Source organism: Bos indicus, chromosome 17 (genome assembly GCF_029378745.1).
Source record: "Bos indicus isolate NIAB-ARS_2022 breed Sahiwal x Tharparkar chromosome 17, NIAB-ARS_B.indTharparkar_mat_pri_1.0, whole genome shotgun sequence".
Lineage (NCBI taxonomy): Eukaryota > Metazoa > Chordata > Mammalia > Artiodactyla > Bovidae > Bos > Bos indicus.
The window spans coordinates 71,148,626-71,160,021 of NC_091776.1; the positions used below are offsets into that span (position 1 = coordinate 71,148,626).

The 11,396-nt window shown below is 66.0% G+C and overlaps 1 protein-coding gene across 1 annotated transcript; it reads left to right on the plus strand.

Annotated features, from left to right (window-relative positions):
- The first annotated feature begins 1,379 nt into the window (after positions 1–1,379).
- Positions 1,380–10,566, plus strand: MMP11 (matrix metallopeptidase 11). The gene is made up of 8 exons (XM_070769920.1): positions 1,380–1,541; positions 6,178–6,407; positions 7,258–7,401; positions 7,491–7,624; positions 7,738–7,979; positions 8,060–8,276; positions 8,948–9,205; positions 9,771–10,566. The coding sequence occupies exons 1-8, from the start codon at positions 1,425–1,427 to the stop codon at positions 9,902–9,904; spliced, it is 1,476 nt and encodes a 491-aa protein (XP_070626021.1). The 5' UTR covers positions 1,380–1,424; the 3' UTR covers positions 9,905–10,566.
- Positions 10,567–11,396: the final 830 nt, after the last annotated feature.

Below are 11,396 nucleotides of genomic sequence, written 5' to 3' on the forward strand. Positions count from 1 at the left end.
TTTCCAGGCAAGAGTACTGGAGTGGGGTGCCATTGCCTTCTCCAGGCAAACGGCCTGCTACTGCTACTGCTGCTAAATCGCTTCAGTCGTGTCCAACTCTGTGCGACCCCATAGACGGCAGCCCACCAGGCTCCCCCGTCCCTGGGATTCTCCAGGCAAGAACACTGGAGTGGGGTGCCATTGCCTTCAGCCTGCTGCTGCTGCTGCTAAGTCGCTTCAGTCGTGTCCGACTCTGTGTGACCGCATAGACGGCAGCCCACCAGGCTCCCCCGTCCCTGGGATTCTCCAGGCAAGAACACTGGAGTGGGTTGCCATTTCCTTCTCCAATGCATGAAAGTGAAAAGTTAAAGTGAAATTGCTCAGTCGTGTCCGACTCTTAGTGACCCAATGGACTGCAGCCTACCAGGGTCCTCCATCCATGGGATTTTCCAGGCAAGAGTACTGGAGTGGGGTGCCATTCGGCCTAGGGAGTGAGAAATCACGGCTGTCTTCCCTCTTCTCGCCCTCTAGGGGTCTCTGTGGAGCCTCCCTGGAGAGGCCGCGGCGGCTCCGGGGACTGGAGGGGGAGGGGGGGTTGAGTCAGCCGGTGGCCCTCCCCTCGCTGCCCGTCTCCTCCCTTTTTAGGCACAAGCTGGGCGCCCTTTTTAGGCGCAGCCTCACCCTGCGGGCCACTGCCCGTGTTTCGGCTCCCCGGAGATAAAACAGATTGCCTGCACCCCGGGTCATCACAAGGATTGTATGACCGTTTCCCAGTGTGCTCACCACCCTCCCTCTGATTCTCAGAGACGCGCCCTCGCCTCAGGAGGCTGCTCATCCCAGGCCAAGGGGCGGCGTGGGGTCCCCAGCGCCCCGCACAGACACTGCCTTCTGACCACCTCCTCCCAACAGCTTACCTGCCAAGAAGGCCTCCTGACCCCTCATCCTGCCCGGTGGTTTGGAGAAAGCCTCATCTGGCCCCTCCTTCTCGGGGCCTCAGTTTCCCCCTCTGTGAACTGGCGGATTCTGCCAAGCTGACGTCCTGGCCAGCCGCCTCCCCGTGGCCAGTGTCCCCCGGGACACAGCTGAATGTCCCTGCTCGGGATGCACCTTCCCAAGTTGGCCTGTCAGGAGGCGGGGGCGAGCAGGGAAACCCGACTCCTCTCAGACGGCCCATCGCATTGGGGACGCTGAGGCCCGGAGCAGCGGCACCCTCCTGGCCAGGGTCATTCTCCCGCCCCGCCCCGTCCCTCCGGGCCTCCGAGACCGCAGCCCGGCCCGCCCCGGGAAGGACCGGATCTGCGGGCCGGGCCACCCCCCTTCCCTGGCCGCGGGCGCGGGGCGAGTGCAGAACAAAAGCGGGGGGCGGGGCCGGGGCGGGGGCGGGGCGGAGGCTATAAGGGGCGGCGGCCGGCGGCAGCCCAGCAGGCCCTGCAGCCCCGGGGCGGATGGCTCGGGCCGCCGGGCTCCGCGGCGCGGCCTCGCGCGCCCTCCTGCTCCCGCTGCTGCTGCTGCTGCTGCTCCCGCCGCCGCCGCTGCTGCTGGCCCGGGCCCCGCGGCCGCCGGTGAGTGCCCGCCGTCCTCCAGCCCCCCCCGCCCCGCCCCGCCCTCCACGCCGAGGGGCGCCGGCTCGCAGAGCTGGATCCAAGGGGGTGCCCGGGAGTGGCCCGGCGCGGCCCGTTACCCCGAAACGCTGTCTGGGTGCCCCGGGGGCGTGGTGGATAGTGAGCTTCCCGTCCCTGGAAGTATGCAAGTGAAGCCGGCGCCGGGATCGCTCGGGCTGGCTGGTGAGCGGGCGGGACTCGGTCGGGCGCTAGACGCACGCCGCCAGCCCCCCAGCTCCCAGACCTGCCCACTCCGCGCCCGCCCGGCCGCGATCCCGGGTGTGTGTGTGTGTTGCAGGGGAGGGACAGCGGGAGTGGCTACAGGGCTCCCGACTCACCGCAGGGACAAAGACCCGCGGGTCCCCAGCTGGCGTCAGCCGCCAGGTGTGTGGCCTCGGTGAGCACACCTCCAGGCGGGAGGGTTGAGGGAAGCGCTGTGGGGAGGGCATGCGGGGTCTGAGCCTGGAAGAGACGGATGCTACCGCCTGGGACCTGTGAGTGGCGGGATTGGGAGGCTATGGAATCAGGAGGCAGCCTAAGCGTGAGAGCTCCGGTGTGGCCTGGCGGGGGTGGTAGGGGGGGGACGCCCCTGTGTGTGCCAGCCTGCGTGTGCCCTAAAGGCTGCGCCCTCCCCCACTGCTGGGGCTTCGGGGGACCAGTCACAGCCTAGGCTACTGCAGGCGCACAGCTCCCCGGGAGCCCGGCCCACGCGGGTGTGCCGCTGAGCCTCCAGCCTGTCCGGGCAGGGGTGGGGGGCAGGGATGGGGTCGTTAGCGGGGTTGGGGGCAGACGCCCAGGCAGACTCTCTGGGCACAGCTCCGGTGACAAGGGAGGTCTGGCAAGCCTGGGCCCCTTCTGTCCAGCCACGCCAGCTCTGCCCTGGCCAGTCTTGCCCCCTGGCAGCGCTGGGGATGGAAGGGGGAGCGGGTACCTCAGTCTGGGGGCCCTGCCTCCTCCCCAGCCCCGCCCGGCCCCCTAGGCCTAGGGGCAGAGTCTAGGGGTCACCCTGGGGAGCTGCTGAATCCGCGGGTTTAGGAACCGGAGGGACCTGGGCTTTTGAACCACGTGGCCCTAGGTGAGCCCTCCGGCGCCTCGGTAGCCCTCACCCCCAGCCTTGTCCAGGTGGGCGGGTGGGAGGCGACAGTGCCCACTGCTGGGCTGAACAGCGTCTGCAGGGAGGCCAGGAGAGCTGGGCACACGGACACGTTCCATCACCTGGAGCTGCCACTGTGCCACTTGTGCGGGGTCAGGCGGGGTCTGAGCCGGGCTGTCATCTGTCACGCCACAGATATGCAGGGGGCACTCGGGGTCGCCTCGGACATGCTTATCCCTGGACGGCTGTTGGCAGGGCCGGGAAGGCTCTGTAAATATTTATCCATCCCAGCTCACAGCTTTCAGGGTTGATGAAAGCCCCGCCGCCCGCCCACTGTGGGGGACCCCGCCTTCCCTTCTGGAGCCAGCGGGGTGAGGGGGTGGGGGAGATGGACCTGCCTGCCCAGGAGCAGGCGGTGTGACTCTGGCAGGTCACTTGACCTCTCTGAGCCTCAGGGAGGGCCCGGGATGGTGTGCGGATGCTCTCTGCCTTCCTCCCAGCCTGACCAGTGTCCTCCCCTCGGGGTCGCCTCCTGCCCACCGCAGAGGGGGTGGCTATGGGGACCTGGGCCAATGGCAGGCAGGCCGGAGAGGGCATGCCCGGCTCAGCCGTGCCCAGCACTTCCCAGTCCAGGGGCCCCCGCCACTCCCAGCCGCTGGCTGCCTCCCATTTTCCCGATTGCAGGTTGGCCCCGAGGCTGACCGGAGCCTCTGGCTCAGCTGGGAGACTGAATTCCCCAAGCAATTCCTCAAGGATGTGTGAGGCTGTGGTGTGGTGCCTATCCGGGAGAGGTGGGGTGAGCGGACTGGGCACCTCCGCCCAGGGCAGGCCCAGGGAGACGCTGGCTGACGAGCAGGCAGGCCTGCAAGGAGGACGAGCAGCCATCTCAGGAATGTGGGTTTTGGAGACAAGCCACAGCTGGGGGGGTGGGGGGGCCATGGGTGGGGAGGCCTGATCCCCAGGTCTAGGTCCAGCTCTGGGCTCCCTCGCCGTGTGACCCTGGGCCAAGACCTGGACCTCTCTGGGCCCCGTCTCTTCCCCTGGGAGGTGGGGCGATGCCTGCTCCCCAATCCCCCAGGGCTGTGGATGAGGCAGACGAGGTGTGTGCTCATCCCCACCTCACTGCCTTCCAGCAGCCCCGGGCGGGGGGGGTGGTGGGGACTGGCGCACCCAGGTGAGGATCAGGCCTTGGAGCTAGGGAGGGCCCCCCAGCCCCAGGCCAGAAAGGACACGGGGAGACAGAATGCAGGAGGGCGGCAGAGCAGGGGCCAGCGGTGGGGAAACTGAGGCCAAGAGCCTGTGGACGATGTGCTCCAGGAAAGGACCTCGCTGCCTGGGGCCTGGATCCTAGAGCCTCCAGGAGCGGTGACCATGACGTGGGCAGGGAACCGGAGGCCCCGGCTTGCAGGTGGACCCGGCGCGAGTCACTCTTCCTCTCTGGCCCTGAGAGCTTCCTTCCAGCTGCCGCTCCTGTGTTCTAATGTCAAGTCTGGAGGCCTGGGGGGCAGGTGGGGGCTGACTGCCAGGTGGGGGAGGGCAGGAATTTGGCAGAGCAGCGTCCCAGAGTGGGAGAAGCCAGCCCATGGAGGGGACTCTCTCCATGCCTGCTGCCCCAAAGGGCGTTATAGAGAGAGGTCGGTTACCCCTTCGCCATGGCCCCGTTCCCATTGAACAGATGGGAAAGTGGAGGCTGAGAGAAGGCTGTGACTTGCCCAGGGTCTCCGTGGCATGGAACTGGGCCTGCTGAGTCTCAGGCCGGGGATCTCGCTGCTGCACTGAGCACGCCAGGATGCAGGGGTCTGGGCCTGGACCTAGCGCCTCGTGGGGGCAAGAGAGGAAGGCACGCTGGGCCTGCCTGTCACCCTCCACCCCACCGTGGCTTGTTGCTCAGGCCTTCCTGGGGGCAGAGGAGAGGGGAGATTTCACTCGCTGGCAGGCTAGGCCCTGGGCTCTCTGGGGCTCCGGGGGAACAATGCAGCCCTGGTCTTTCTGAGGAGGGTCCTTGGACCTCCACCAGGGTTGAGGAAAGGATTTCTGTTCCTCCTGGAGGTCACGGAGCCGACATGGGGAGGAGCAGGGGCAGGCCCGGGGCCCACATCCTCAGTGTGAGACCTGGACGTGTGTCCTCCCACCTGACGCTGGGGGTGGGGGGTGGGGGCCGGGGGGGATCCAGTGAACCCTGCCCCCAAATTGTCTGGAAGACAGCGGGTACTTGGTCATTTCCCCTTCCTCCTCTTCGTTTGCCCTGGTGGGGACAGTCCCTCCCCTGGGGAAGGGGGACCCCAGCCTGAAGAACAGAGCAGAGCTGGGGTCAGGGGTGTGCTGGGAGCGCAGAGAGCCTCCTGCTCTGCCTGCTGGTCATTCCTGGTGGCTCTGGAGTCGGCAGCTGGTGGGGAGCGGCTGGGGTGCTCGTCTGAGCTCTGGGGTGCCCAGGGCCTGGGAGAGTTGCCAGAGGCTGAGGCCGAGGGTGGGGCCCTGGCGGCCCGGCTCCTGCCCCAAATATGGCTCGGGAAGGCCACAGCGGCACTGAGCAGACAGGCCGGGCCAGACGGGCGCTGAGGCTCCCGGCCTCTCCCCCAGCTCCGCTGTGACCCTCACCTGCGGCCCGGGGTGCCAGGCCCCCCGCTTGGTTCTGCCGTGTCTTTGCAGGCTGATCCCACGGGCTCTCCCTGCCTCTCTGAGCTTCCGCCTTTTCCAGGCAGGGGAACCGCGACCTCCAGGCTGGGACGCGGGGAGGGTGTATGCGCCAGGTCAGAATCACCCCTCCACCGGGAGAGCGTGGTCCAGGGGCCCTGGCAGGGTGGGGACCGAGCATCTGGGAACTGCCAGCCACCCCCACCCATGCAGAGGGGACATACAGACCACACGGAGGCTGTGCCTCCGCTGCAGCAACTGGAGAACACCCAGCCGCGGCCAAACATAAATAACTAAATAATAAAAGTTTTAAAGATCGTTACTTAAAAAAACAAGTGTGCCCCAGTGATCGGACCCCAGTTCCCGGTGCCCTGAGTGGTGCCGGCCCTGTGCTGAGCATGGCCTGGTTGGTTCACCCCCAGATCCACACTAAAGGGTGGGATCACCCCTACTAGTCAGGTGAGCAGATGCAGGGGGGGAGGGCGGCAGCCCCTCCATGCTGGTGGGTGGCCGTGGTGGGTGTCCTGGGCAGGAGCCAGCTCACGGAGCTGGAGAGGACAGACCTGGGGGGCTGGGGGCGCCCAGGAAGAAACGCAGGGGGAGAGGTGTCTGCCGGGGGTGGGGGTCCCTTCGAGGCTGTGCGTGAAGAGGGCAGGCGGGCCTGCAGCCCCACCTACCCGTCCCCGGCCCAAACGGCGGGAGTAAGTGACCCTGGGCACCTGGGGCCCTCCAGGAGGGGGCGGGAGGCCTTGGGATCAGCATCTGGACGCCAGTCAGCCCGCGCCAGAGCGCCATGCTCCCCGACGGCCTCCGCTGGAGTGAGGCTGCGCTGACACCCACACCGCTGACCCGGGCCTCTCTCCCGCTCAGGATGCCCCCCGCCGCCACCCCGTGAGCAGAGGGCCACAGCCCTGGCCCGACGCCCCTCCCGACAGTGACGCCCCCGCCCTGGCCACCCAGGAGGCCCTCCCGCTTGCTGGCCGCCCCAGACCTCCCCGCTGCGGCGTGCCTGACCTGCCCGATGGGCCGAGTGCCCGCAACCGACAGAAGCGGTTCGTGCTGTCGGGCGGGCGCTGGGAGAAGACGGACCTCACCTACAGGTAGGGCCAGTGGCCACGAGCTGGCCTTTGATCTCCACCTGCTGTCTGAGACACGCTGGAGCTGGGGGGAGGGCAGATCCCTATGGCCAACAGGCTGGAGTGTCCCCCAACTCCCGTGCCCACTGCTCAACACCCCAAACCCACACTTAGATGCACTCCCATGCCCTCCCTTGGGAGCACGGTCTCCACACCCACCTGGCCACCCCACACACCCGTGGGGCACGGCCGTTAGTCACCCACGCAACCTCTGCGGGCACCGTGCTGCGGGCCAGGCCCTGGGACTCTCAGTGAGGGAGGCAGACACGGCCCCTCCTCCGGGGGAGCGAGGTGCTCCCCACGCCCGGTTCAGCTCTAGCACCGCACTCGGGACCCTCACAGGGAGGGACCCACTGGGGCAGGCCAGGTGACGGCTCGGGTGACCTCGGCCCCTGGCGCTGAGACTACACTTCCTGCAGTGGGCGGCGAAGATGGGTGTGGTGTCCCACGTCGTTGCAGCGGGGACTCCTGGGGCCTCGGAAGTGTCCTGGGCGGGGAGCCTGGGGAGCAGGAAGGGCAGGTCTTGGGGTCCAAGGCCTCCCCACGGTCAGGTCTGGGAGGGGGCCTCGGGGCTCTTGGGTCCTTTCCGCCCAGTGCAGACCCTCGCGGCCACCTAAGGGCACACAGACCACACAAAGCTGTGCCCATGCAGTGTGGGGAGTGGTGCGCACCCTCAGAGCACACTGGGCCCACATCACGCACGCCTGCCCCCTCACTGTGCATCCGGGGAAACTCCTGGCCCCGACAGCCAGCGGGGCTGACGCTACCCCGTGAGCCAGACCCAGGCCCCCCTCACCGCCCCTGTCCTCCCCAGGATCCTCCGGTTCCCATGGCAGCTGCTGCGGGAACAGGTGCGGCAGACGGTGGCGGAGGCCCTCCAGGTGTGGAGCGATGTCACACCGCTCACCTTCACCGAGGTGCACGAGGGCCGCGCCGACATCGTGATCGACTTCACCAGGTGAGCGGGGGCCTGAGGGCACCCCCACCCTGGGAAGGAAACCCATCTGCCGGCAGCCACTGACTCTGCCCCTACCCACCCCCCGACAGGTACTGGCACGGGGACAATCTGCCCTTTGATGGACCTGGGGGCATCCTGGCCCACGCCTTCTTCCCCAAGACCCACCGAGAAGGGGATGTCCACTTCGACTATGATGAGACCTGGACCATCGGGGACAACCAGGGTAGGGGCTGGGGCCCCACTTTCCGGAGGGGCCCTGTCGAGGCCCCGGAGCCGGGCCCGGGCTCTGCGTCCGCTGGGGAGCTCGCGCATTGCCGGGCTGTCTCCCTCTTCCAGGCACGGATCTCCTGCAGGTGGCGGCACACGAGTTTGGCCACGTGCTCGGGCTGCAGCACACGACAGCTGCGAAGGCCCTGATGTCCCCCTTCTACACCTTCCGCTACCCACTGAGCCTCAGCCCAGACGACCGCAGGGGCATCCAGCAGCTGTACGGCCGGCCTCAGCTAGCTCCCACGTCCAGGCCTCCGGACCTGGGCCCTGGCACCGGGGCGGACACCAACGAGATCGCGCCGCTGGAGGTGAGGCCCTGCTCCCCCTGCCCACGGCTGCCTCTGCAGCTCCAACATGGGCTCCTCCTAACCCTTCGCTCTCACCCCAGCCGGACGCCCCACCGGATGCCTGCCAGGTCTCCTTTGACGCAGCCGCCACCATCCGTGGCGAGCTCTTCTTCTTCAAGGCAGGCTTTGTGTGGCGGCTGCGCGGGGGCCGGCTGCAGCCTGGCTACCCTGCGCTGGCCTCTCGCCACTGGCAGGGGCTGCCCAGCCCTGTGGATGCAGCCTTCGAGGACGCCCAGGGCCACATCTGGTTCTTCCAAGGTGAGTGGGAGCCGGGTCACACTCAGGAGACTGCAGGGAGCCAGGAACGTCATGGCCAAGGGTAGGGACAGACAGACGTGATGAGCAGATGGACAGACGGAGGGGGTCCCGGAGTTTTGGGGCCCAGGAAGAGCGTGACTCACTCCTCTGGGCACAGCTGGGAGGCTTCCTGGAGGAGGCGGTTCTCGAAGCGGGAGTAGGATAAAAGGTATTGCACCCCATGAAGCACGTGTGATCCTTGCCCCTAGAGACAAGGCTCTGGGGCTCAGAGGTGGTGAAGTGACCCACATGAGGGCACAGCTTGGAGAATGTCGGGAGGGATGTGAGCTCAGTGTGCCAGAGATGGGAGCCTGGAGCATGCCAAGGGGCAGGGCCTGCTGCCTGAGAGCTGGCACTGGGGTGGGCAGCCAAGTGCAGGGATGGAGCGGGCGCCCAGGTGGCCTCTTTGCTGCTCAGAACGACCTTTCCCATGTATACCTCCCAGCGCCGCTGGCATTGCCCAGTGTCGTTCTTGGGGGCAGGGGTACCAAGCAGGCATTATTACTGGCCTTTTGTGTTTTATGGACAACGAAACTGAGGCTGGGAAGGTCCGAGGTGGTGTTGGTGGTGGAAGGTGGCCGCTGGGCAGCCCTGTTGCAGCACACACCCCCCACCCACCGTTTCTCCAACAGGAGCTCAGTACTGGGTGTATGACGGTGAGAAGCCGGTCCTGGGCCCCGCGCCCCTCTCCGAGCTGGGCCTGCAGGGGTCCCCGATCCATGCCGCCCTGGTGTGGGGCTCCGAGAAGAACAAGATCTACTTCTTCCGAAGTGGGGACTACTGGCGCTTCCAGCCCAGCGCCCGCCGCGTGGACAGCCCTGTGCCGCGCCGGGTCACCGACTGGCGAGGGGTGCCCTCGGAGATCGACGCGGCCTTCCAGGATGCTGAAGGTGTGCAGGGGGCAGGCCTCTGCCCGGCCCCCTCCCATTCCGCCCCTCCTCCTGCCAAGGACTGTGCTAACTCCCTGTGCTCCATCTTTGTGGCTGTGGGCACCAGGCACGGCATGGAGACTGAGGCCCGTGCCCAGGTCCCTTGGATGTGGCTAGTGAAATCAGTCCGAGGCTCCAGCCTCTGTCAGGCTGGGTGGCAGCTCAGACCAGACCCTGAGGGCAGGCAGAAGGGCTCGCCCAAGGGTAGAAAGACCCTGGGGCTTCCTTGGTGGCTCAGACAGTAAAGCGTCTGCCTGCAATGCGGGAGACCTGGATTCGATCCCTGGGTCAGGGAGATCCCCTGGAGAAGGAAATGGCAATGCCCTCCGGTACTGTTGCCTGGAAAATTCCATGGACAGAGCAGCCTGGAAGCTCCATGGGGTCGCGAAGAGTCAGACACAATGGAGCGACTTCACTGTCTTAAGGGCCACCTGAGGTCCTCAGGTTTCAAGGAACCCAGCAGTGGCCAAGGCCTGTGCCCATCCCTCTGTCCACTTACCAGGCCCTGACCCTCCTGTCTCCTCAGGCTTCGCCTACTTCCTGCGTGGCCGCCTCTACTGGAAGTTTGACCCCGTGAAGGTGAAAGCCCTGGAGGGCTTCCCCCGGCTCGTGGGCCCCGACTTCTTCAGCTGCACTGAGGCTGCCAACACTTTCCGCTGATCACCGCCTGGCTGTCCTCAGGCCCTGACACCTCCACACAGGAGACCGTGGCCCTGCCTGTGGCTGTAGGGACCAGGCAGGGCACGGAGTCGCGGCTGCTATGGGGGCAAGGCAGGGCGCTGCCACCAGGACTGCAGGGAGGGCCACGCGGGTCGTGGCCACTGCCAGCGACTGTCTGAGACTGGGCAGGGGGGCTCTGGCATGGAGGCTGAGGGTGGTCTTGGGCTGGCTCCACGCAGCCTGTGCAGGTCACATGGAACCCAGCTGCCCATGGTCTCCATCCACACCCCTCAGGGTCGGGCCTCAGCAGGGCTGGGGGAGCTGGAGCCCTCACCGTCCTCGCTGTGGGGTCCCATAGGGGGCTGGCACGTGGGTGTCAGGGTCCTGCGCCTCCTGCCTCCCACAGGGGTTGGCTCTGCGTAGGTGCTGCCTTCCAGTTTGGTGGTTCTGGAGACCTATTCCCCAAGATCCTGGCCAAAAGGCCAGGTCAGCTGGTGGGGGTGCTTCCTGCCAGAGACCCTGCACCCTGGGGGCCCCAGCATACCTCAGTCCTATCACGGGTCAGATCCTCCAAAGCCATGTAAATGTGTACAGTGTGTATAAAGCTGTTTTGTTTTTCATTTTTTAACCGACTGTCATTAAACACGGTCGTTTTCTACCTGCCTGCTGGGGTGTCTCTGTGAGTGCAAGGCCAGTATAGGGTGGAACTGGACCAGGGAGTTGGGAGGCTTAGCTGGGGACCCGCTCAGTCCCCTGGTCCTCAGGGCTGGGTGTTGGTTCAGGGCTCCCCCTGCTCCATCTCATCCTGCTTGAATGCCTACAGTGGCTTCACAGTCTGCTCCCCATCTCCCCAGCGGCCTCTCAGACCGTCGTCCACCAAGTGCTGCTCACGTTTTCCGATCCAGCCACTGTCAGGACACAGAACCGAACTCAAGGTTACTGTGGCTGACTCCTCACTCTCTGGGGTCTACTTGCCTGCCACCCTCAGAGAGCCAAGGATCCGCCTGTGATGCAGGAGTGAGTGAAGTCGCTCAGCCGAGTCCGACTCTTTGCAACCCCATAGGACTGTAGCCTACCAGGCTCCTCTGTCTATGGGATTTTTCAGGCAAGAGTGCTGGAGTGGGTTGCCATTTCCTTCTCCAGGGGATCTTCCCAACCCTGGTCTCCCGCATAGCAGGCAGACTCTTTACCGTCTGAGCCACCAGGCAATGCAGGAGACCTAGGTTCAGTCTCTGGGTGGGGAAGATCCCCTGGAGAAGGGAATGACAACCTGCTTCAGTATTCTTGATTGGGGAATCCCATGGACAAAGGAGCCTGGAGGCCTACAGCCCATAGGGTGCAAAGAGACACGACTGAGCAAGTCACACACACAGAGCCCTACGTGGATGCTCATAGCGGCACCTCATAGCTGCCATGTATCAGGTGTTGGCATGGGCAGCCATCAGCAGGGGGCCATTTCTGACCCACTGCCTTGTTCCACCGGATACACGGG